Source organism: Perca flavescens, chromosome 4 (assembly GCF_004354835.1).
Source record: "Perca flavescens isolate YP-PL-M2 chromosome 4, PFLA_1.0, whole genome shotgun sequence".
NCBI lineage: Eukaryota > Metazoa > Chordata > Actinopteri > Perciformes > Percidae > Perca > Perca flavescens.
The window spans coordinates 14930063-14957454 of NC_041334.1; the positions used below are offsets into that span (position 1 = coordinate 14930063).

The 27392-nt window shown below is 41.0% G+C and overlaps 1 protein-coding gene across 1 annotated transcript in view; it reads left to right on the forward strand.

The window, feature by feature from the left end:
• The window catches only part of LOC114554010 (plexin-A2), a 69528-nt gene that overhangs the window by 19465 nt on the left and 22671 nt on the right, over positions 1–27392 (forward strand). Inside the window, exons 4-15 of the mRNA XM_028575538.1 lie at positions 5905–6005; positions 8471–8594; positions 9657–9810; positions 10344–10440; positions 12629–12743; positions 15941–16141; positions 16791–16887; positions 17941–18140; positions 20279–20430; positions 21496–21613; positions 24933–25069; positions 25891–26058. Of these exons, the coding sequence (XP_028431339.1) occupies positions 5905–6005; positions 8471–8594; positions 9657–9810; positions 10344–10440; positions 12629–12743; positions 15941–16141; positions 16791–16887; positions 17941–18140; positions 20279–20430; positions 21496–21613; positions 24933–25069; positions 25891–26058 (1664 nt within the window). The remainder of the gene's footprint in view (positions 1–5904; positions 6006–8470; positions 8595–9656; positions 9811–10343; positions 10441–12628; positions 12744–15940; positions 16142–16790; positions 16888–17940; positions 18141–20278; positions 20431–21495; positions 21614–24932; positions 25070–25890; positions 26059–27392) is intronic.

Below are 27392 nucleotides of genomic sequence, written 5' to 3' on the forward strand. Positions count from 1 at the left end.
TACAGGAATGATGTGGAATGAGGAGCGAGGCACAGACAGATTTGGCTGAGATCAGCCGACCCTTGTGGAATAACAATGAGCCTCTCTGTCTCCTGCCGAGTGAAACACGCAGGGTTAGCATGATGATGAAGAGTGAGGAGAGAAAAGAGGGAATCAGTGTGTGTGTTTGTGTGTGTGTGTGTGTGTGTGTGTGTGGATACTTGTGCTTGTGTCCGCACCAAAACAGCATTTGGGAACCATTATTGATATGAAAGAAAAGAAAATCTTCACAGCAGTTAATCTTTTTTTCCTCACTGTGTGCCTTTAGTTTGATGATTTCTGAGAATAGAAATGCTCAGTATCCAAACACCCTATAACCACACTGAATGTCACTCATCTGTCTGTGAAATGATGGCTGAAGGATTTAAACCTTAGAGAAAAGGGGAAACTGCTGCAGGGTTTTTTCCAGGGCAATCGCTCAAAGTGCCACTCTGTAAAATGTAGAATAATTGCTTGAAATCCCACCAATCCACTTCTTTGTTTCTCTCTAGCTCTCTCTGTCTGTCTCCCCTCCTCTCACCTGTAGGTAAGAGTGCTGTACACCAGTGGTTTCCAACTTTTTTTCAACCAACATAACTCCACAGCTCTATCAGATGAGCTCAAGCACCCGTTTACCAACACCATCCATCACGTTCCAAATGCGCTCATTTGAATGGATTTTAAACTGGATGTTATACTATTAATTAGGTTCAGTCAAGTTTATATTGAACTACAGACAATGCACATTACAACCATTTATCAGCACTTTTAACTATATTTTAACTTATCTGCTCACTTGCTAACTAATTTTGATGAACTCTGAATCCCAGTAGATGGTGTTCAGGTGTAGCTGGTAGTTACTAGTTTACTAGTTTACCACCCATTGGCAACTCATACCTCATGGGTACACATAACCGTGGTTGGAAATCACAGCTGTACAGCATGTGCACTTACTGTAACAGACTTTGAGAAAGTGAAAAGGTTAATGTAACATGGCACAAGTGTAGATATATTATCTTCAGACTGAAGCTACTGTCTATAAACTGATCTAGGTAACTGCATGATAATACAGTCAGTAATGCTTGCAATTCTACTAATTGTAGAATGAATTTCTAAAATGTCACATATCTGTAATTGTTTATGGCTTGTGCTCTGCAGTTCACAATTAGCCTTAGGTTACATTTTCTTTCATTCATGAGTTTTAAAGTGATTTTCTTTTTCTTTCTTTTTTAATTTTAGGAAACTACTTATTGATTTTTCTAATGCTGAATAATAAAATCTGGTCTAACAATTCCGAATCATATATTTTCTTGGCGAGTACCACAAAACTAAAAAATCCTGGATATGACCGGATAACACCATGAACGTTAGTATCACGTGATGGCTGTGGATTTGCCAGAGCCAGGTGGAGGATGTATAGGATGACAGTAGTGTAGGGGTTTCAAACCCTGCATGCTCATCTGACAGCATTCGTAAAGTTCAAGTAAATCCGGATGAAAGTATTTAAGCTGATAAGATAATAACAATGAGCATTAGTGTGAGGGCATCCCAGATGTTGTGAAAAGATAAGGATTTTGTAATTCCCAAAGCTGGAAAAGTGGACATGATCATCCAACTGCCATGATACAACGCATGATCAGCCAGACTGAGATTCCGCCTCTCGGGAGCGTGGGGATTTCACTGGTTTTCTGTGTTGGCTTTAAATGATCACTTTCTTCTTCTGAAATGATCTCAGAGAAGACAAGACAAACAGAAGCTTGATGAGCAAATACTACTGATAATCAATGACTAAGGAGGAATCTAAAATACATTGGACATAAACTGGGAATGAAGGCTTAATTTAGTGATCCACGATTGTAGAAAGATGATAGATCAGTTTATTGTAGATTATACTGTGAAGTTAAACTCATCACCACAATATGAACTTTCAACAAAAAACGTTCCACAATAAAATATCTTGATCCAACACATTCTCCCCCCACCCCAATTCATCACATACTGACACTTTGGTCAGGAAACCGTTTTTTTAACGTGCTGGGTAGTCCGATAGACTTTGACACCTGGTTAAGATTAGGCAACTGAACTACTTGGTAAGGTTTAGGAAAAGATCATGATTTGGGTTAAAATAAATAAGTTTGTTATGTTCCTTAAGTTATGTACATAAGTTAAGGATGTTCTGTATGTGGCGTAAGTTAAGTACGTTACGTGAGTTAAGTTACGTACTCAAGTTAAAATAAGTATATGTTGACTTTTGGATTCACGCAAGACACAAACAGCGGTCTGCTGGGTGAAACTCCTGTGTTTGTTTGACCCATTCATCCACGCCAACCCTCCTCCCTACATGGACTTTGTTTCCTAATACTACGCCACCTAACTTACTTTTACTCCCGTCATAATTACTACAGCCACTACAGGCAGCCCTGCACGTGCAATACTGACACTGGAGCGGTACGTGGAGCGTCACACTTTGACGCGTAGGGCCACTGACTAAGCATCCGTATGTGACAAGTTGGGAGGGAGAAGAGGTGTGCTGGATCAACTCCCGTGTATCATTACATTTATAAGATATGTTATGGTGACTGTCATATTGGGCTGGACACTAAAAGAAACACCTGCACGACAGTATTTTCCATGGCTCAATGCAGTCCTCATTTAGCATTTCATTTACCTTTCTTTCTTGTGGGTTACTATCCATTTTCTGTTCTATTCATACTTGATATTTGAAGTTGAACCCTTAGTGACCTGAACAAAGTCAAACAACTATTAAGTCGTTAGCATAACTAAAACTATCTCACTTGAAAATTCACCATTGCAGCAGCGCGGGTACTTTTACATGGGTAACTATTAGTTTCTGCTTTGTCCATAATACCCACCAGAGCTCAATATAATGTAATAGAAAAAAAAAAAAACTTTTTAGCTGTAATCTCTGCTGTCTAAAAAGGTCTACAGCCATGTTGTTACAGCCAAGTCTGGACTAGTGACGTCTCTTCACTTGCTGCATTCTTTTTCGCTGGGGACAGTTAACCTGTGATGGTCCAGGGCTTGTGAAAAATTGTGTTCATTAAAGGCAGCTTAAAGGCTGGATTATTAGTAATTTGCATTAATACAAATGTCAATGTGATTTGGTCTGCTACCTTTGTCAGAGAGGATTTGATTCAACCTTAATTCTGTAGGCCATAGTTTGTCATATTTAGTGCTTTATTAAGATCTACAAATTGCCTAGTGGTTAAGACCCATATAACAGGAGAGTCCCCAGTTTGATTTTGGCTGGGGACCTTTGTTGCATGTTTTATGATGCTTCTGACCTGTACTTGAACTGTCGCTATCCAATAAAGGCAAAATACTATAACATCATCTTAAACCAACGTGAAAAAATATAATGCAGGCTGATGCTAATTCACATGCTGAGCTGCGATGCTTTTTAGACCTTGTGAACATAAAACCTGAGGTCATGTCTTTTGATTTTATTTGGATTCAACACAGCGCGTTCCTGCTCAGGCCAGTTCCACTAAACAAATCAACGCTGATGTGCAGCGAGAGCGTCACATTTGATTCTTCGCGGAAAGCAGAAGATCCATAGCTCTCCCCTTGTAAAGGTCACGCTGCCTAACGGCCACGGACCAACTTTGTTAGTTTGGACGAGCTCCAGCCCACAACAATTCATGGATTATTCCCACTGCGTCAGATATGGACTTAGAACCTCAGCCCCTCCCAACGCTACAAAATCCTTTTGCTAATGGAATGCACCGAATGGGTTCTGAACTGCTGGGGGAAAAAAAGAGAAAGTTCTTTTATAGGGCGCAGCAGATAATCCATTTTGCCAACACAGACCTGAGAGAGCACCCACTTATGCTATCAGGAGCCCCAGAGACACTCTAATCCATAATCCACTCTTCATTTGTGATTGCTTACATCAGGAAATTGCTTGCATCATACGTCCAGACATTGAATAATAACAAAATATAAAATAACCGGGTTGCAGCTCCAAACCTGGTTTTGTATGCAGGGGTGGTGCTGGCCGTGTGACAGCAGTGCCTCTCACAGCAGCTAATGGAGAGCTTATGCTTTGCCAGACATTCATGCATGGAAGTGGCAGCAGTAGCAGAGTGTATGGCTGCCTGTCTGTCTGTCTGTCTGTGTGTGTGTGTGTGTGTGTGTGTGTGTGTGTGTGTGTGTGTGTGTGTGTGTAATAGCAGCATAAACCTACACTGCGTGCTAACAGTGTAATTACTATTGCAGGAGTCTACAAGTCGTCATGCTTTACCAATGAAAGAACATCTTTTATGAATTTTTAAAAGAAAAGTTAAATAAGAATGTTGCTGCAAAAATGCTTCTCAAATAGTTGCAGTGTCACATCATGTGCTTTCTGACATCTGAGAAAAAAGAAAAATCTGAAAATTCCTCATGTGGGCAGAACCACAATGCTGCATGTTGCAAACTGGTGTCAAAGTGGTTTTCCTCTGAGATATTCCACAGTGGGAGCTGTGATGAGGCTTCCATATATTGCAAAATAGACAACATGATTAAAAGGTCTCTCCTCATCAGAACTGCTTATTATTTCATCAGAATGTTTTGGTGGCACGCCTTCATTGACCTTATTTCCAGTCAATTTTTTTTTTTACAATTGTCACACTAAGATTTGGAAACTTTAATCAGGAGAATGACATGTGCATTAACATTTTATACATAACATTATTTACATTTGAATAAGAGGGCCTCTGTACAGTAGTATTATTTAAACATATGCAGGTCAAACAAAGTAAAAGTGAGTTTTACTTCATCTACCGTAGTTCCCTTTGGATTATGTGTGGGATTTGTTGGATTTTGGATGAAATTGATTATATACACATAGGCTACAGTATATAGTAGCCTTCCTAGTTAGTCCTCTGAAATACATGTATATTTTATCTCTTCTCAGGATATAACTGCATCATTATTGCAATTTTTTAAGATGGACTAAGGCTGCGTGTGGAATGTGACTTTTGTACGTCTACACAATGCTGTGTGTGGGGCAAAGAGTCCTCTGTATCACACCTGTGATTTGTCTCCTAACTGATAAGAGAGTCTGCTCACTCTTCTTCAGCAGACAATATTTAAACAAATACCAAGTAGGTAAGTAATCGTCTTGGCTATAACATACTAGAAAATAGCCCTATTTCCAAAGCCCTAGGTGGTATCTTCAAATGTCTTTTTAAAATATATGATATAAGACAAAGATTAGTAGCAAAACCTCACATCACAATAGCTGTAAAATTCAGTTTTGCTTGAAAGATTACTGAATTGCTTAATCGATTGTCAAAATACTGTAGTTGCCAATTAAGAAGTTTTCAGTTGGTCCAGAGCTTTTTTTGATTGGTAAAAATCAAAATACGTGTATATATATATATAAAGTATATATATATATATATATATATATATACACGTATATATATATATATATATATATATATATATATATATATATATATATATATATACGTATATATACGTATATACAACTGCATGAATATGCCAGGACAGAAAGGTAGTTGTACAGTGGTGAATTAACCATGTTAAATTCTGTTGCAAACCCCAAAATCTAAATTCAGATCCATTAACCAGATCTATTCAGGGAACCCAAACCCTTTGGGACACTGGTTCATAACATCATGTCATAAACCCTCTCTCTCTCTTCCTGTTTGCATCTAAACTATGTGAAAGTGAAAATGCGAGAAAAAAAACTATCTTGAAAGATTGTATGATATGTACACAACAAAAGGACCAAATCGGGCTTCCTTTTCTCTGTGCAGTAAACTCAATTTAGGTGCCGCTGGAATCATGTCCATACATTTTCCTTAACGTGTGCTACTCCACATTTTAATCCTCCCTGTCCTTCTTCTGGTTTAGGTGGCCCAGGTCCCCGTGGAGGCCTGTGAGCAGTACGGTACATGTGCTGAGTGCCTGAGCTCTGGGGACCCCCACTGTGGCTGGTGTGTCCTGTACAACATGTGAGTCTGTTTCCCTGATCTTCTCCCATGCTCACTTACACACATCACAGCCGAGGGATTAAAACCACAACATAACTGTTTACCTAACAGCTTGTAGAAAGCCATAAATAAGGCTGAAGCACGTGCTCATGTGATTTAATATAACAGAGATATTGTGCTCCCTGGAGGTTACCATTATCAACAGCTGGCAGGACAAACGGAAAACCAGGAAGTGGTTGTTGGATAGTGTGATCCCTCTTAAATAGCGCTATTCAGGACAGCAGAAACTACACGCCCACCAGATTTTATTGTCTGTCAGGCGGGAGGACGACTGGTGTTAATGGTGGAGGGATTAGCCTGTCAGTCCAACTGCACCTCTACATACCCAGGGAACATTTTGGACCTGACAGAGCAAGCTTATCTCTTCCATTTTAATTATCTGACCCCCGGGTTAGCTTGCATTATACCTCGATATGGAGCAGAGGGGAATCGTGAGATTAAAACGCTGTGTTTCTGAACCAGCCGCTGTGTGTGAAGCTGACCTCAGCCGGGGATTTACCCATCTCATCATATGACGTCTGCATTTCGGCGAGGAATATCTTGACAATGATCAGCATTATTTAAATTGCAGCTCCCAGTGTATCGCCAGTGAAGTGAGAGGAAACATTTTTGTTTCGTCTTAATCCAAATTACCTCATTAAGCAGTTGTTTTTCCTTTTTTCTCTAAGTGCTGACTTTGTATGCAAGACCCATTACGCTGCTTATTTAAGTTAATGCCTTACACTTATCAGTGAACAGATAGGCTGCTGCTCCCTCAAGTAACCCCAAAGTCAATCATGATTCCTCACATTGCAGAAGGAGGATACTTTATTTTTCAGTCTATTTAATCCTGATTGGGGTCTTTGTCTAGCCTCTGAATGACTCTCACGGAGGGTATGGATCTCACCCCTGGCACGGTGCACCAAAGCACCTATCTGTGTGTGTGTGTGTATGTGTGTGTGGGGGGGGGGGCGTAGCTGAACAGGCACAAAGCTTGACAAAAAGGGAACAAATGGCTCCATCAGACAAAACGTGGTGAAATAAAGAGGCAAAACAAAAGGCAATGAAAGAAATCTGACATGAAAGGTGTCCTTTTTTTCAGAGACACTTCAGTTGATGAGCGGTCAAAAGGTGACTGTCTATACTCCTGTGGCTCTAGTCCGCCTCAAGGAGCCCAGCCAGCATCAGTTCTCACAGCGTTTCCATTCCGCCTTTATATTGTGTTGTAATTACAGCAGAGGCCTCGGTGCTCTTTGAGCTCTCTCAGGAGATGCCCACCCCTCAGCAGCATCTCAGAGTGTATTAAGTACTCTCTCCCCTCGCTGTGCGCATTACACATTTAAAAGAAATAGATGATGGTGTACAGCCAAAATACTCTCAGTTTGCCATTGTGAATTTAACTCTACAGCTGAGAGACTCTTGTTGCTATTTGAGCTTGCACAAACCTAACCCATATAAGGCATCTTTCAAATAAATCAGTATCAATACCACATTAAAACTATCTCATCAACAAATCCCCATTTTTGAAACTGGAAAAATTACTCAACGTTTTAAAAATCCTTTCTACTACCCCTTGCCATAACTTTGAATGTACTTTTACTTGCACTTCTCTCTTACAAGATTTTTTTAAGGTCACACTATGGTGTCGACCCCTTCACTTCTTATTTTTAATTGCCTGTTGGGATCTTGGAGTTAAAGCTTATTCTACTGGTGCACTCAGTGTAATGTGCTCTGCAGCCATGTGCAGGAGATGACCATGACCAAAAACAATCTAAACATGGACAATCTTATTTTGTGGTCAAGTTAAAAAAAAGAAAGGTGTTACACAGCTTTAGAAATTAATGTATATGTCCATAATTTATAGATTCAGGGATAACTTTTTGATCACTACAGATGTCACCTCAGCTTTGATTCAGACAAGACATTCACTAATAGCTTTACATTCATGCTATTGATGTACACATTTAACAATAGGTCTCTACAGCCATGCTAACAAGATGATGTTTAACAGGTATAATGTTTACTGTGTTTACCATCTTGGTTTAACATCAGCATGCTAACATTTGCTCATTAGCACTAAGCACAAAGTAAAGCAGCGGCCAATGGGAATGCCATTAGTTTTGCAGGTTTTTAACAACTGAAAGTTTTACTTGATAATGGTGCAAGATGAAACGTCACCAAAATAATTGAAATTCATCCAGAAATGTACCAAATTTCACGACAATCCATCCAATAGTTGAGATATTTCACTCAAAACTGCAAATGTGAACCTCATGGTGGCGCCAGAGGGAAAGACACAGGATCAGCATTCAGTCAGTAGGATTCATCCTCTGGGCACCATGCATGTCTGCACAAACTTGCATACATCCAGTAGTTGTCGAGATATGTCAATTCATCACTAAACTTGCTGCACTGTTACATACATTTTTTATGTATGTAATCCACAGGTGCTCGAGGAGGGATCTGTGTCTGAGGGCGGAGGAGACATTCCGTTTCGCCACGGACATTGACCGCTGTGTGAAGGTTATTGCTCACCCGGACAGCATGGCTGTCTCAGCACATAGTGTCCCTGTGAGTCTGCTTATCATTCCACCAATACCACTGCTCTGTCACTCCACTCACAATGTTTATGAGCAATCACTGAGAGTAGCCTTGTACATCCACATGTACAGTAAGTACATGCAGAGAAGATTGATTCTCCCTGTAGGACACTCACTCTATTTATTTTGGTTGAAACACATGTACTGTGGGGGACAAATGTTCTAAAAAAAGGTGGGAGATGTTTTTGTGGCTGTGAGCTACTGTGTCAGCATCTCTGATGCATCTGCCAAAAAGTTGATTATATTTCCTAAAAGCTTAATTCAACTGTTTTTGTACAGTAGCCAAGAGCACAGCGGAGGCAAGTACAGTAGGAGCTATGGGTTATTTTAAGGGGATTGTTTGACATTTAGGGAAATACACTTAACTGGCTTTCTTGCCGAGAGTTAAATGATTAATGCCACTCTCTATCTGTCTGTTAAATATGCTGCTGGAGCCAACAGCTGGCTAGCTTAGCTTTGCACAAAGAAACAGTGGAAGAGGCTAGCCTGGCACTGTCCAAACATAACAAACCCTGCCTAACAGCACCTCTTAGGCTCACTAATTAACATTTAATTTTTTGTTTGTTTAATCCGTACAAAAACACAAGCGTAAAAACAACAGATTAAGGTGCTTGTCTGCCGGACTATTTCTTGGCCAGGGGCAGTAACTTCCTGGAGTAAATTTTGTCGTTTTTACAGTTCGGCCTCGATATGGATTATACAAACAAGATTTAATGTGTTAATTAGTGAGTTTAAGAAGTCATGATAGGCAGATTGTGATGCCTTTGGACAGAGACAAAGGCAACAAAATGCAGTTTCTCCTTGTTTCTAGTATCGGAACAGGGAGTGCTAAGCTAACCACCTTCTAGCTCCGGCTTCATATTTAACAGTTAGATATACTGTAAGTGTGCCAAGAAAACAAATAAGCATATTTCCTCAAATGTTGAACTATTTCTTTAACCCTTTGATAATGACATTATTAAGCACTGTCACAGTAGTCACCAATGCACAACGTTCAGCACATTAAATCTTCTCCCTCTCCTATTCTTTTAAGCTTCTGCTGGAGGTGAATAATGTTCCAGACCTTTCTGCTGGAATCACCTGCTCATTTGGCCAGCAGGCCCAAGTGGAGGGTCACGTCAACGGGAACAGGGTTATGTGTCTGTCCCCGGCTGGGAAAGAGGTCCCTCAGATACCAGCAGGACAAGGTGAGCTCAGATATCATGTATCAAAACAAACGGATAAAAAAAAAATAAAGATATATACATCTTAAATATACAGAGTAATGGTGATGCCAATGTCCGGTAAAAAACTAAGAATACCAATATTCCAGACACAAGAAACTTTTCAGATGGACCACCTTGCATTTTTTGTTTATCCAAAGAGTTTGATAAGTACCAAGGAGCAGAAGAATTTTCTCAGAGCATACACAGTAATCCTTCAATTGAAGTTTCTGACTGAAAGCATTCCAACGACAACAGCAATATGCCCTTGCAATGACGCAGAAACCAGGTGGCTCTTTACAGAAGTGTGATAAAAGTATTAAAAGAATTTTTTCTCAATTTGACCTCCTCTTTTCGTTCATTGTTTTCGTTCTTTCACCCATCTTTTTCGTCTCTCTCTTAATCTCTCCCTCTTTCTCTCTCTCTTTTTCCTCACTGTTCTCTCTCTGTCATCGACTCTCTCGCATATTTTTAATTCCCTCTCTCCGTCCTTTCACTCATTATGCTCTCTCTCTCAGACTGGGCTGGCGTAGAGCTTCGTCTGAACTCAAAGGAGACGGGTCAAATGGTTGCCAGCACAGAGGTGAAGTTCTACAACTGCAGCACCCATCAAACGTGAGTCCAGCTGCCACCGCCAAGCCCCCCCACACACACACACACACACTTTGATTTGTTCAATAGATGGAGGAGCACGACTTAATTTAGGGCAATGATGTACTGATGCTCACAATTCCACTTAAGATTGGGCTGTTAGATAACCTCTGAGTTCAATTTATCTGTCAGGTTTCATTTAAATCAACATGATGCATTTGCCATGGCCTGTTTGTTTCGACTTTGCTTGAACTGGTTTGTGGGCTTACTGCTTATGACTTTAAATACAAATCGCTACAGTTTTTCAGTGAATGTCAATTAGCAGCATTTGTCAGCTTTAAAAGATGTCTGCAAATCAGCAACTTAATGAGTTGAGCAGTTAACAAATCTCCACAAAAGGTGAAATGACACAATGTTGAATTAGTTTCTTGAAAGACCATCATGAAATTATAAATTTTTCGTCCACATTCTGAACGATACAGTAACAGAAAAAAACACTTTCTCTCTATTTTGAGGCTACTGAGAGAGTCATATATTAATGACACTGGTTAGGTGAAATGCAGTCAGCATCCAGCTGTTCCTTGCTCTCGCGCACATTCCCGCGCTCCGTAGGCGAGAGTAAGCATTCTGGGCATCGGCCAAAACAGTCACATGAAGCTAAAGTTAGCCAGCTAGCTTTATCTTAGCTGTGTAGCATGGATCTAGTGTTGGTTGCTTTGTAACATTAGCTGGTGAACTAATTTGAAAATGGCAAGCTTACAAATTTACAGTAAGATCAGCACCGGGAGTCTGGATGAATTAGCTGACATTATAAACTCAAGACAGTATTTTGCTACATTAGCTAGCTAGCTAGCAGTTCGTCCGTGTTAGTGACCTAGCTAACATTAGCCAGCCAAAACCACAATATCACAATATATTTCACATGCTTTGCATGTAACGTTACTTGTCTAATAGAAAGAAAGCTAGCTCGGGGTCGGTTTTGATCCTCAAAATCAAACAAAGTTCCCTATTGAATAGTTTATTCATAGCCAAACCCTGGAAATTAGCTCACAGTGGATATACATGTCACCTATTCTTTGACTGCGACATGAATGCCCTAATATAACCATATTAAGCAATTAGAGAGAAACAGTTGGAAGCTCATCACATCCGCCCCACACCAATACGGCCTCCATTAGCTGCAGAGTGACCCTGTGAACTCCTGTGATTAATATTTCAAACCAAACACACTTCTAACCCAGCACCACCTCCTCCACCTCCCCTATACCACCATCACATCGCCCTCCATAATTAATTATCCGGTGTTTGCAGCTCCCTGACAGTCCGGTTCTATTAATACCCAACCCCCAAAATTCTCTCACTCACACACACACACACACACACACACACACACACACACACACACACACACACACACACACACACACACACACACACACACACACACACACACACACACACACACACACATATACACACTCTTTTATGTCCATACTGGCCCTAGGCAGCTAATTAATATAAAAATGTAATGGTGCTGCACTACATTTATTGGCATTTGTAGCTTGCTATGAGCCACAGTATTGGAGTGCTGCTATTCACTTCACTTACGAAATGTGACTAAATCCAGTCTATCAGGGTTGTTTCAGCCCAACTTTAATCCACAACGTTGGCTGTAGTTCACTGAATCAGAGCCAAATATGTTGTGCAATTCTACCCATCAAATATTCAGTTGTCGCTTTTATTCAAGCTTTAGTATATAATAGAGTTCGATAGGTGAAATTTACTGTAGTCATAAATCAGAAATACAAATCAACATAATGTAAAAAAGGATTCATGAATTATGAAATGAAAAGCTCAGAACAAGGACACTGTATGACCTTTACATGTTTTTATATAACACTGTTTAATTGTAATTGCTTCAAAAGGATTTTAAGTGACAGGGACACTTGAATAGTTACACCTGCAAAGACTTAAAGTCATTTATGGTCATATACGACAAAAAGGATGATAAACTCAGCTGAAAGCTATAATCCTTCATCAGTCTCCCTTTTTCAACCTTCTTCACGCCATAGAGGAATATGAAGCCTAGATGATGGGTAGGAAACAAAATGGAGTTCATCTTTTTTTTTACATACTACACGAATGCAGAGCAACTCGATATACAGGAGGCAATAGGTTGCTGGTCATGTAATGTGTTCATTTCGTCCTGCAGGTGTCTGTCCTGTGTAAATAGCACTTTCCGCTGCCACTGGTGTAAATACCGCAACCTGTGCACCCACGACCCCAGCAGCTGTTCTTTCCAGGAGGGAAGAGTCAACGCCTCAGAGGTACTGCCATTTCATTAACATAAAGAGAGTTACAGTTTCATTAGCTGATTAAAGTGTAGCTTTCCAGAGCACCCTTTCTCTGTTTCTCTGTGACACACCTTAAAGGCACAATCCAAGTTTTAGATGTAAAACTAAAGCCGCACCAAAGACTCAAGCAAGCTTAGAGTCTACAGCCTAAAACATGCTAGCGTCTATTTTAGGCACAACAGTATTGTGGGTAAATGCTAATATCAGCATGCTAACATGCTCACATTAACAACAATAAACCAATGTACTAGATGAATTAGAATTTTGACCTGATGATGGCGCTGAATGAAAAGTTATCATCAAAGTTATTAAAAGTTTTCCTGAGAGGGACATGAATGTCTGTACCAAATGTAATGGCAATCTTTTGAATAGTTAAGACTAAAATACTTTTTTATTAAAAAAAAAAAAAAAAATTCAACCTCATGGTTGTGCTAAAGGAAAAGTCAGGGGATCCCTAAAGTCATTAGAATTCATCCTGTGGGGCGCCCGGATAGCTCAGTTGGTAGGGCGGGTGCCTAGACTAGGTAAACCCAGTCTGATCTGCCGGCGATTTGATTTTGCCCTGCAGCTCAGGCTGGAAACCTGTACATTTATCTATCCTGCTTTACAAATCTGCAAGAACCAATCACAAACTGGCTTATCCACCTGGTGCGCTATTGGCGGGTTTAACACGATCAATCAATCAATCAATCAAAATGTATTTGTATAGCGCTTTACAACAAAGTGCTTCACATCAGGAACTAAGAATAGAACAACATATCTTGCAATACGAAGAATGAAACGTAGAAAACGATGATGATAGACAAGCGACCAAGCAGCTTTTTGTTTACATTCAACATGGCGGCCACCAAAGCACAGCAACCCGTTGATGCTGCTGTCGCTGCTACGTCACCCTGAACGTTGGTCTGATTGGTTGAAGGACTATCCAACTGCGTAGAGAGTCATTTGACTTATGCCCGCTGATCTTGTGCAGTAGAAAATACAGAGCAGACTCCCCAGACTAATGTTAAATCTTAATAGATTGAGCTTGGTCTGGTGATAGCCAGTTTGACAGTTATAATGGAAAAAGAACATAAATAAACTACTTCAACGTATATTTTCTTTAGGGCTTTATTACATGGTATCAGATCGGTGCATAAACTCCAGTAGTTCCCGATAACGATACCAGCGTTTTAGGCAGTATCAGTATCGGAACATTTCTAGTAGATACAGTACCTACCAGGGATGGACTGGGACCAAACATCGGCCCTGGCATTTTGGCCCAGACCGGCCCACCACATAAGATCACAAATACCACCTGTCCTTGCGCTCCCCTGAATATGTATACCAAGTCTTACCTTAAAACTACTAATGCCATGTAATGAGTAAGCAAGAATCAGTAAGAGTTGACATTAAATACTTAAATACTAAAAAAAGTGCCATTTATTAATACAATAAAACGGTATACACCTCATTAGTGTTGGGCAAGTTACTTCCAAAATGTAATACATTATTGATTACTTACTGTCATTTAAGAGTAATTAGTTATATTACAATATTACTGTCTTTGAATTGTAATGCTTTACACTACTTTTGAGTTACTTTCACCAAAAATAAAAGCGGAAGTATGACTTGGCAGGTAGTTTGTGAATTTCACCACAGGATCAACAAAGTCTCATCTTTATCCACTATATACGTATATAATAATGTATTCATATTATTTTGTATTATTAATCTGAATCTGCAAAGTAACTAAAGCTATAAAATGAATAGTTAAGTAAATCGTACAATAGCCTACTTGACTCTGAATTGTGGTGGAGTAGAAGTAGCCTAATAAGTAGGAGAAAATGAAAACACTCAATTAAAAGCACCTTACAACTGAATCTAAGTAGCCTACGGTATAGTTACTTTCCACCGCTGATAAAATGTAATGATATTACGTGTAGCAAGACTAAACATGAATTCCCGACATTTCATCTGTCAGTTGCTCGGTCACATTGCTGTCGGCACTGACAGGACACAGATGTCCCTAGCCTACCGTCTCTGGTTCTGGCTCTGACCACGGGAACAGTGACGAGACAGCTCGCTTCAACGCAGTGTAAAAACCTCCGGAAAATTATGTCCATGTCGCAAATGTATCCGTCTCTGCAGTCATTTGTAACTTGCATTAATAGGTATAATATTACCGACATTTTAATAGTAACGCGTTATATTACTGGGTTACAGCAAAAAGGAATACATTAGCCTACTGTAATTGCGTTACTTTTGTAACACGTTAATCCCATCACTGGTTGTAGTGTTATCATCAACAGTTTGTCCACCACTTGTTTTGGCTCAATTTTATCAAGGGGCGAAGTGTTTTAAGGGGAAATCTTCTTACCGCAGGTTCTACCCTCACTCCCTCATCTCTGTCCCTCTCCTCCTCACTGTGCATGCCACTGCCGCCGACACCACCACCACCACTATCATCAGCCACGGGAGCTGATGAAGGTCCTGCTACTGCCGAAAACATGTCTGTCAATTTGACACATTTGGCAGCGTCTGCCTGAAGGGCCCTGTTTCTTTTTCTCACGCAGATTCTCTGCACCTCCTTTGCATTTCTTCTCAATTATCTCCATCACTATTCTAGCCTGGCAGATGCACACTGAAACTGCATGCAGGCAGAAATCCCAAAGAGGGTGCTGTGTAAAGATATGATTGGGCCAGTCCAGTGTCAATTAAATAAATGTTTCATGGGCCGCGTCTGTCAGAAAAAATAACCTAGCCTATGTGATATTTTTGACTGAAGTGTTTTGGGCCAGCAGCCCAGTGTCAATTGAAAAAGCAATGGGCCGCCGATCTAGGCCTACCACTTTTATGGGCCGGTTCATGGGCCGGACAAAAAAATAAAAAAGTGTCAGTGGTTGGCCCACCGGGAAAGTGGACAGATGGCCAGTCCGCCCTTGATACCTACATACTATAGGAACGTTTGTAGATAAATCAATTCATCTCTCAAGATGAAATAGAAATGAAATAGATGAAAAGGATGAAAATACTACTTGTGTATTATGCATTGGTAATGTTAAGGCTAAACTGCAGGGACAACATGAATCAAGCATGCATGTTTTCTTACTGTGAATAGAACAATTACATGTGTGTGTGTGTGTGTGTGTGTGTGTGTGTGTGTGTGTGTGTGTGTGCTGTTTTCACAGGACTGCCCTCAGCTCCTTCACTCTGGGGAAATTCTTCTTCCGGCCGGCGAGGTCCGACCCATCACCCTGAGGGCCCGAAACCTTCCCCAGCCGCAGTCAGGCCAGCGGGGCTACGAGTGTGTGGTGCATGTGCAGGGTGTCAGCCACCGTGTCACGGCGCTGCGCTTCAACAGCACCAGCGTGCAGTGCCAGAACAGCTCGGTATGACCTCAAACACTCCCAGTGGGAGTCTCACAGCTGTCAAATGAGGCAGACAGCTTGGATGCTGTGTAGGCAAGGTACATAGGGTACATCAGTGAATACTGCCTGAGGTGTTGAGCGTACTAAGGAGAAAGTAGAGGAAAGGGAAAGTGAGAGGGATGAGGAAAGGTGGAAAGCATGTGAGAGAAAGAAGACTTTGGCTGTATACTCAATACTAGCTTGTTTAGTAAGCAGCATATTGTCTGACTAACACCTACAGTATAGTGTTCACAAAGCATAACAGTGATGGTGGGATTAATACAGGAGATTGTTGTTGCACAATGCAAGTCACAGACTAAATTTCAATGCAAAGCATACAGTACATCGCTACTCTGTGACAATGAATGAAAAGGACATTTTCCTCAGTTGTGGATGATTGGCCACCCCTGCGTCCCTACATGTCAAAGAGGAGAGGAGCAGACAACCATAGCAGAAATGACAGATGGTTAAAAGCCTTGTCTGTCTGCTGCCCTTTCATCATCTCATATTCCTCCACTCTGTCTTTCTCTCTGTATTTTTGTTTTTACTTTATCCTCTGTCTCGCTTTGTCTTTCTCTCTCTCTGGATCCACTTACCACACAATCCCTCACTCTCTGTTTCTTCTTTTCAGTACATGTACGAGGGTGTGAAGATCAGTGACCTGGCAGTGGACCTCTCCATCGTATGGAACGGCAATTTCATCATCGACAATCCCGAGAAGATTAAAGGTGCCTTTGCCATCCATCACTGCCAGGCCAGAGAAGTGTAAAGCACTCAATCCACAGAGGATAGATGGGTCATAGAGACCGCTTCAAGGCTCACAAAAGGCCTTAAGAGAAAGTTCACAATAGCAGGGAGTGTTGTCAAAAAAGCACCCAATTACTTGTGTGCCCGGAGGGGTGAAGGGTAAATCTTCATATTTGCTCAGTTTGGCTCTCACAGCTGCTCTTGGTTTCCTCTCCATCATCATGCGAGAAAAGGTGTTTGTCAGTTGTCATTGTGGGTTGTATATTAAATACATCCCCATAGCCAAGGATATACACAGTGACGGCCATAAGGCACGTAAGGAACGTAGGTAAGTTACTTTATATGGGCATAAATATAGGCTACTTATACGGGAGAGGATGTAAGCAGCAAACTTTAAAGAAGAGGTTTATTGGATTACTTTGACATTTGTTTTCTTAAGACAAAGGGATTTAAACAAATTTTTTTACGATTTGGTGGAAAAAAAATTCGAAGGTTCGGCAGAAACCGAATCCCGTCAAAAAGCCCAATATTCGGCCAAATCCTGGATTCGGTGCATCCCTAATTACATTATTAAGTTACAGTATCGACATATTAAGGTTGTATGTTTTACCTTGGTGTTATTGGTAGAGGTTGTGTGGCTTACCCAAACTAATGAACTATGAGGCAGGGTGTAGTATCCTGATCGTATTGTCTCTGGCGACTGGCGTACACAATTTCAGACGTTTCAGCTCCAAGGGTCCGGAGGAGAAGGTGGGCCCAAACCTGGAGCTCTGCAGCTAGACCATTCTTGTTTTTTTGGGGGGTTGACTGTAAATACCTTCTGTTTAAGGATGTGTTCTAATTGGTTGATTAGTATTTTAAATCAGACTAGCTTGTAACAGGACTCCCTGCTGTTGTTTTTACAGAATATTCTATGCTTAACATTTGCTTTGCTAGCCTATTCATAGCAGTGACATTCTCCAAAATCATCAATATTGAAAAGTGAAATGACTTGATATTTTAACTGAGCAGATAACCTCTGTGTTTTCCCACAGTGCACCTCTACAAGTGCAGCGCCCTGCGGGACAGCTGTGGCATGTGTCTGCGGGCGGAGAGGAAGTTCCAGTGTGGCTGGTGTAGCGGTGAGGGCCGATGCACCATGAAGCAGCACTGTCCTCCCATCTCTCCCTACGCTAGCCGCTGGCTGGACCTGTCTGCCAGGAATGTCAAGTGTACCAACCCACGCATTACTGAGGTCTGTTGATTGTTTGTTTGGGCTGTTGCCCAGTCAGTCAGTCAGGCAGTCAGTCATCAGTCAAAAAATGAAGTTGAAGATGGAAGGAAGGCATAGGTCTTGTTTCAGGGGTTTTGTTAGCAATAAAAAAAAAGGCAAACTCTGACTGATGTGCAAGGCATGTCTGACAGAGAAACCAAGGTGAAGCAGGTGGTTAAAATAGCTGGAACTACTTTATTTCACTCTGCCCTGGTTACCAACTGAGTGGATAAGTGTCACAGTGGTGTTACGGTAACATTTGATTAGTAGACCTCAGCTTAGGATTGTCGGATAGTTTTGTGCTTTTTCAGAAATGTGGGAAAAAACAAGATCTCTTAAAGGAACACGCCGACTTATTGGGAATTTAGCTTATTCACCGTAACCCCCAGAGTAAGACAAGTCGATACATACCCTTCTCATCTCCGTGCGTGCTGTAACGCTGTCTGACGGTTCCAGCATTAGCTTAGCCTAGCACAGATCCTGCAGGTAACTGGTTCCAACTAGCCTACTGCTCCGAATTGTGACAAAAGTGACAAAATAACACCAACATGTTTCTATTTACATGTTGTGATTTGTATAGTCACAGCGTGTACAAAAAACAACGTTATTTTGTCACTTATTCGGAGCAGTTGGATTACTGGAACCATTACCTGCATGTTCTGTGCTGGCCTGATGCCGCTGGAGCCATCAGACAGCGTTACAGCACACACGGAGATGTGAAGGGTATGTATCGACTTGTCTAACTCTGGGGGTTACGGTGAATAAGCTAAATTCCCAATAAGTCGGCGTGTTCCTTTAAAAATTAGGTTGACTTCTGCAGGATCATATACTGTAGTTGTGTTCCTATGCAAATATAGTGCAGGCATAACCAAATTTCCTGTGGAGATTATTAATAGTTTATACTTCCGGAAACCGCCATTTAAGTTCTATTGTTCTTTACTGGAAGATTTTGGGGGGGCTAAAGGCTTTGAACAAGCCTGTTTCTTCAACCGTCTGTCTATCTGAACCTCTTAGTATCAGAAAACAATACGCCAAAACATCTTGTTGGATATTCCTGGTAGTATGTAAATGTCAATAACGAACACATTTTATCCGTGGCTACTTTCCAATTTCCAAGGGCCTGTTTACCTGAGACTACCTTACATTTTATCCCACGCAGGCTGAATACGTTAAGTGCTCGACAGCTAAATTAATTCAGTCTGTTTAGAGAGTGGTGATGGATCTTATGTCACAAACTCCTGTTCGTTCTCATGAATGAGGCACAGTGGGTCAGGCACAGAGATGCGAGGCTCTTCCACTTCAAAGAGCCGCGAGCCTTTGATGTCCCCATCACATTATTAGTGCTTCTGAGGGAGCTGCAGCAGAATGAATTAACCACCGAGTTCTGCTTGGGAGTAGAGGGAGTGTTGCTCTGGCGTTGCTCCTGTTCTGCTCTGTAGGTCTAAAGGTTTCCTGCTGGGATGGTTAACTTTACACTGTGAATAGGTTTCTCAAGGTTTTGTCATGCACTGCATTATTCATTAAAGTTTGTTTTCAATTATAGTGGATTTCAAGGCTTTTTGAATAAACCCTGTCAGAATGTGACTTAAGGTAAATATACTTATATATATAATATACTGTTTACATGGAGATTACACAGAAAGCGTGTGGGAAGCGTGTCCGTGTAGATTCTCAATCATTCAGGTGATGTAGCTTTTTGCTGTGTCTCTCATGCGCAGGTGTCAGCGTCTATGTGTACCCGCCAGAAACTCTGCCAGAAATTGACTTTTATCTAGTTTAAAAGGCACAATTTAACAATAGACTTTTAAAATCTTGGTCGTTTTCAGCTGTTCTCTGTTCTTTTTTTTTAGACTTAAGGGACGTGTCTCTGTGAAATGATAATGCTTGACCCTAAAGCTGGATAAATAACCGGCTCTCACTGCTATCCTCACTCATTCGAGCGAACATGCACTTGACATACGTGTGTTGCTGTGAGTCCATCTGCTGGTGATAGAATAAACCTAAAGGAAAGACAAGTGTTGCCTAAAAGGGTTTATTTATACAAGAATGGCCTGAGAACCTATCACTGTACGTCAAATCCTTTCTTCATCCTTTTTTATTTTCTTCTCCTTCCCATGTAGGTGAGCCCAGTGGCAGGTCCTCTGGAGGGGGGCACACTGGTCACCATCCAGGGCCTGAACCTGGGTCTGTCCTTCTCTGAGCTGGAGGGTAACGTGGAGGTGGCGGGTATGCAGTGCATCCCACAGGAGGAGGGATACATCACTGCCGAACAGTAAGAGAGACTCCTCTCCTGCCCAGACATGCATGGATTCATACTATACTATACATAGGCATACTGTACAGATGTAAACACACACACACACACACACACACACACACACACACACACACACACACTTTTCCTCTCTCACACCATTTTTCTCACAGTCACTAGCAGAATCTGTGAATAAGCTGGAGCCTGTGATGCCTCATCAGGTTGTAGGATTGTGTGGGGGGCTTTGTATTGCTCTGGTGCAGTCAGAGCCAAAGGAAGAGACAGTCTTTGTGTCGTTGTCGTTATGAGGCTGTCGGCACAGCTGTAATTGAAATGCGCTGCATGTTGCTGACTGCAGGGACAATCTGTTAGCCATGTGTTTCTCTCACAGCCATGTAATGCGATTGGGCTCAGGCTGCAGGGACTTTATTTATATCCTTGTAAAAAAAAAAAAAAAAGAAAAGAACATGCCAGCAGAAAATTGGAAAACTCTCGTGATGTATGAATAGAAGGGATGGGCGGGGACGATTCATTGGGTGCTGGTATTGTAAAGGGAAACGCAGAGTTTGTTGAGCAGAGCAATGCATTCAGCAGGGCCATTCATTTGGCACACACAGTGCTTTAAAACATGGCATTACAACTGTTACAACTATTCATTTCGGCATGGGGTCAGTTGCTATAATGACTTATTCATGGCACACTTAATCTTATTGACCTGGCAGGCAATACTGATTTATTGAAGAAACCCTCATGTTGTCATGGCAACCGGAGGTAATGGTGGGTGACAATCTTGCTGAAGATGGGTAGGGGTGTAGTTTATCCTTTGAGTTATATTGCTGTTATAGGTTTCCCATTAGGAAGAAAGATGGCCCTCCATATTGACCCACAACTTCTATGAAAGTCTGCCTCAATCACACTGGCCAGCACAGGCCATCTTGTCCCTGTGCAATTCAGAACAAATGTGATACAGTGCAGTGATTCTGCTGTGTGTGCCTGGCTTGTGTTATTACTTGTGTGCACGATAATCTGTTGCCCGCCTGTTTTTTTTGCACCTTTTGCATTTGTGTCTTTTTTTTTTGACAGGATTGTGTGTGAGATGGCTGCGGCTCCTAAAGGAAGTGCTCCAGGTCCAGTTAAGCTGTGTGTTGGCGAATGCAGGCCAGAACTACGCACACAGTCCTCCCAGCTCTACTCCTTTGTGGTAATTCTGACACTGAAACACCAACATGACATCATGACTTCGCGTAAACAAGTGGTGTGTTATCTGTACGCATTTTGAGCTATCCGAGTATATGTCATCACTGTATGCAGCCACGTAAACATACACGCCACTTTCTAAAGCCAAGTGGCGTGTTATCTGTACGCATTTTGAGCACCGTATACATCAGACGGGTTGAGTTTAGGAAAAGAAGAACGGGGTTGGATTTAGTAAAAGAAAAAAGCGACGGTTGAGTTTAGGAAATGTGAGTCTTGGGACATGAAGGAAACGTGACAAGCGTGACCACCACCCCGACCAACGCGGATTTTCGCCCTTTCATACGCAATCGCAAGGTAATGTTAGTCAATGGAGGCCAAACGGCATTAATAAACACGCTAAAAAGCGAGTATGCGTCTTGTCATATGTCACATGTTAGATCAGTCTGGAAACAAATTCACTCTTGTCCAATTGTTCTGAAGCAAACATCTGGGCCCACATGCCAGAGGTGAGACCAAGTCAGTTTTGCAAGTCTAAAGTAAGTCTCTTTGCACTGAAGTCCCAAGTCAAGTCCAAAGTCCTAAAATTTGTGTTTTGAGTCCTAAACAAGTCATAACGCAATATTCACCAAATCTAAACAACCGGAGTAATAATAAATTAAATTTACACAAATCATGAAGGTATTTTCAAATGTGTATTTATTTATTTTAAACAAGTTTTACCAAGTGCTACTGAATTTAATAACACATACACTTCACATGTTCATAATGTTTTATATCTACATAAATTAAAAAGATAAATGTAAAAGAAGAAAAAACTCACTTTATGAATACACTTTCTGTGTGTGCATGTGTGTGTGAGAGAACACCACAGTTTGCATCAAACATAAAAAGGCATAAAGAGTTGCATTCACCCGCAAGGTTGCACAATTTCTGTTCCTTAGACTTAAGTACGAGTTAGGGAGGGAACCCACGGAACCCAAAACACTTTTCCGACACAGCGCCTCTGTTGATTTAATGATTTAGCCTTGACTTAACGTTGCCGTTCTTTGTGCATTTTCAAATGAACAAAGTTGGAAGTAGCTGTAATTTTGACCACTACATAGGCCTGGGCTATCTTTAATATTTTAATCTCCAGTCTGACAGGTTACACTGAACACGTAATTGCACATAACATTATGGATTTGCGGAGCGGCTTTCACTTTCATCAATGAAACTACACCGGCTCGGCTGTCCTGTCCTGCCTCCTGCTTGGCTGACGTGCTGACGTGTTGATAGCGTCTTGCTACGTTAGCTCGCCGCAGTATTTTTTGTTATATTCATCATTACAGTGGCTAATTATTCACTTCACATTCAAACCTAATGTTACACTAGTTCACTCAAGCACTCATAGCGATCTCCTTTTAGCGACTTTCTCGCTAACCACACAGGTGTTTAATGTTTACACGCTGTTATGAGCTACTTTAGTTTCGCAGTTAGAGGTGGTTTCTCTCTCTCCTTCTCCAGCTCTCTGTTGATCTGGGCGTCAAATTAGCTATTCCTATGCCTCCTAATATGACAATTGAACATGTAATAACTGTAGTTTGTCGTGTTGGAGGCAAAGCTCTGCACCAGGGAAGCTTTACCTTCATATACAGTACAGGCCAAAAGTTTGGACACACCTTCTCATTCAATGTGTATTGCTATTTATTTTCATGACTATTTACATTGTAGATTCTCACTGAAGGCATCAAAACTATGAATGAACACAAATGGAATTATTAACAAAAAAGTGTGAAATAACTGAAAACATGTCTTATATTTTAGATTCTAAGTAGCCACCCTTTGCTTTTTTTATTAATAAGGGAAAAAATTCCACTAATTAACCCTGACAAGGCACACCTGTGAAGTGAAAACCATTTCAGGTGACTACCTCATGAAGCTCATTGAGAGAACACCAAGGGTTTGCAGAGTTATCAAAAAAAGCAAAGGGTGGCTACTTTGAAGAATCTAAAATATAAGACGTTTTCAGTTATTTCACACTTTTTTGTTAAGTAGATAATTCCATATGTGTTCATTCATAGTTTTGATGCCTTCAGTGAGAATCTACAATGTAAATAGTCATGAAAATAAAGAAACACATTGAATGAGAAGGTGTGTCCAAACTTTTGGCCTGTACTGTATCTCAACGTTAATTGTTGCGCGGGCTGACCTCATGTAAGTCCCGTGGGTGACTACTGTCTGAAATCAGCACAGCCCATCAGGTGTCAGACCCATGGAAAAGGGATGGCAAACTGCTTTGTAATTAACTGATTAATGCTGATTAGCGGAGCTCAGCAGGCAGACTTACCTCTCCCCCAGAAAATAAACAGTAGGGCGCAGATTCTAAAAAGTAATTCTGATAGTAAGTAGTCTTCATACGCAAACAACATTCTTTGGTGTCATCATTTCAAAATGGCACTTATCGACATAACTTCACTTCATGCTTCTCTCCGGTCTGCGGTCCGTCAGATTGGTTAAAGTGGATCTGAGAAATGATGTGTTCATAAAGTATTGACTTGCTGGGAATTAATAGCGTTAGTTGATTCAGGAAATGAAAGGAAATCAATTTATTTGTAAAGCACGTTTTAAGAAACATACTTTTTTCTTTTTTTATCTTTGTGTTTGGGGAGAGGTATCAAGTCTTTTCAAGTCAAAAGGCTTAAGTCCAAGTGAAGTCATGAGTTATTGGTCTTGAAGTCCAAATCGAGTTGCAAGTCTTTCCTGAAATTCTCGACTAGAGTCTAAAGTCATCAAATTTGTGACTCGAGCCTGACTCAAGTCCAAGTCATGTGACTCCAGTCCACACTTCTGCCACATGCATCAACAATTCATGCACCTTATCCCACACATGAACTGCTATTTCTAAAGAAAGAATGTGCAAAATATGTGCTCATGCAGACTTCAGAACATGTACAACATGACGAGACGTGCATAGAGAGTTCATCATCATTAGGTGTTTCTGTAGGTGTGTTCACTGTGTGCATTATTTTATTTTCATGGCTAATGAAAAGAATCATGTGGTTTATTGCACTCAAGTTAAGTATGATTTTGATTGCTTTTGAAGGTGCACTGTTTTATTAGTATTTTGATAGTATTTTGATAGGGGTCATACCTCATTAAACTATTTTTCTTTTCTAAAGAAGCTCTTTTGTCTACCTTTTTAAGAGAGTTTTGTTGTTACCACAAAGTAGTTTTTTTCTACTGTGGTTTATTTATTCAATGCTGATAGATTATTAATGAGATGCAGTGTATTCTGTGTTTGACCTATGCTGAATAAAAAGTTAATGAATTGGGGTTCTTCACAGAACCCTTCGATAATGGCGCTGACCCCAGGCAGAGGACCTGAATCGGGGGGAACCAAGGTCACCATTGTCGGGGAGAACCTGGGCGCTGGCAGCACTGTTAATGTGTACTTTGGTAATCAGACCTGTGAGCTGTACAGGTGAGTCTGATAACACAACTTCCTGATGTTAAATTATGCCTTGAACAGGATTTATGCTGCGGGGGCTCTGTGCAGATCTTACGCTGTAGCCTACTTAAGTAGCATGAGGTTTATATTTGTTGTCTGCGTTGTTCAAGCGTATTTCTTTGAGAGTAGCAGAGCCGACATTTGTGTATGCTGGGGAGGCCAAGTGGACCAATCACAGTTAGTTACATTTTTTGAGAGGTGCACGTCAGGCTAAGGCGTAGGGTCTGTTTCTACACGTACCTACGTATGTACCTATGTACATACCTACGGTACGCAGGACCATAAACTGGGCTTTACATTCCTTAAGACTCCAGATTCACAGACAATAACATGAGACTGCCTCCGCACAACATCACAGAGTTAGCCTTCTCTAATTTCTATGAAACATAGTAAGAAATCACTACATTTAAAGAAGCACACTTTAGATACAATTAAGTGTTTGTGCTTTACATAAAAAGTCTTGATAATGATTTGTGAGGAGTTGATGAAACCCACAGCCGTAGGTATGGTTCTCTGTGTATTAATAGATATCTATTAAAAGTTCAAAATGCCTCACATGGTAGGAGTCAGGGGTGAGGCGAGGAAGCCATTAGCTAGAGCACCCTCTAATTACAGTGTTCCATCCCTAATGTATCTCTAACGAGGAAGAGACGAGTCTGACTGTAATGAATCCTCTCCCCTCAAGTTACATTGGCTCATAACTGCGGGAAGTCAGGGATTTGCCACTGCAGTAACAAGTGGGCAGAGTCACAATCAAAGGCATGAATAAATCGCTCATTTGGTGCTCCCACCAGGAGGACCATGTCGGAGATCGTGTGCTTCTCTGCGCCGTCTGTGACGAGAGCCGGGCCGGTGCAAGTCAGTTTGAGTGTCGACCGGGCCAACGTTCCTGGGAGTCTGGCCTTTGAGTACATAGAGGACCCCACAGTCCAGCGCATTGAACCCCTGTGGAGCATCACCAGGTAACACCTCACTGCATATACGGTTCAGATACCAGCTGCATGTGTGCACTGATACCTCACGAGGATGGAGGTTCATTCCCTGAACCTTTCTGTGTGGAGTTTGAACTCCTCCCAGCATAAGCATAATTTACTACACTGGCCAGTGCAACCCCCAAATATCTAATAATAATTTCCTTTACATAATGAAATAGATTTGCACCAGAAATTAATGCAGAAAAAGCACAAATTGGTGCAGAAAAAATGAAGTGTTTGATATCCTCAAAATTTTAATTTTCCCCTCCCCCCCATTTAGAACCCAAAGTTACACCTTTGCTTCCCAGTGTTTATGTTTTTGTTGTTGTGATCTTGTTACGTCATACAGTCCACAGACATGCAAACCTTGGCCTGTCTCACAAAAGTGATTTGTGAGTACATAGGTGCAAATTGCAAACGGTAGCAATTAACAAAAAATTGTTGCTTACAAATTGTGGATACATTTGGCAGGCCAACAGGGCTCTCACGTGCTCATGGGTTGCAGGCATGGTGTTAGTCTGATTAGAGAAACGTGTAATAATTAATGCGAGACGAAGTGATCTAATTTTGTAAATTGCAGTTTGCATGTTGCAAATTTGAGGAACCAGGTCCCTGGTTGATTGGAGACTCTAAGTAGGTGTAAATGAGAGCTTGAGCTGCTCTTCATATTGCACTTTGTTTTCTGTTTTACTGCATTTATCTTAATGCCATCAAATCCAAAAACAAACTGTGCACAAACTGCAGATCTATTTATAGGAAGTATAACATTAGTGGTACTGTGTGGCAAACAAAGATGGGATTATGCAAATAAGCATAGGTAAATGTGTGCTGAACAAAACAGACAAGGACACTGATCCGTCTATCTATCTTATCTTTTTTCTGACATTATCACATAGTATTATTATATAGTAGTTTTCCAGTAAAAATCAAATAAGATGGAAACCCTCTCATGCCTGCATGTGGTGGCCTGCGCCGCGCCAGGCAATCTGTAAATTACTTAGTCAGGTTTACAGGGAGAGTGATGCAAATACAGTAACTGAGGTGTTGTGGCTGTCGGTTATAACTAGATTTTTAAATGATATCAAATCAGTGTTCCCAACAAGATGACTCACGTAAATAAATAAAATCTGTGCTCAAAATAGTACTTTTATTTATGCTACATTTCATTGAAATATGAAAACTGATTTCAGATGAATGTGAGTGCGATGCCGCGAATATTACAATGAAAGTGAATTTGCCGCATAAACATTTCTGTCGCGGCTGAAAGGTGCGTTACCTGTATGCCACTAAATAAAAGATGGCAGTTAATTTGGTGTCGGGTG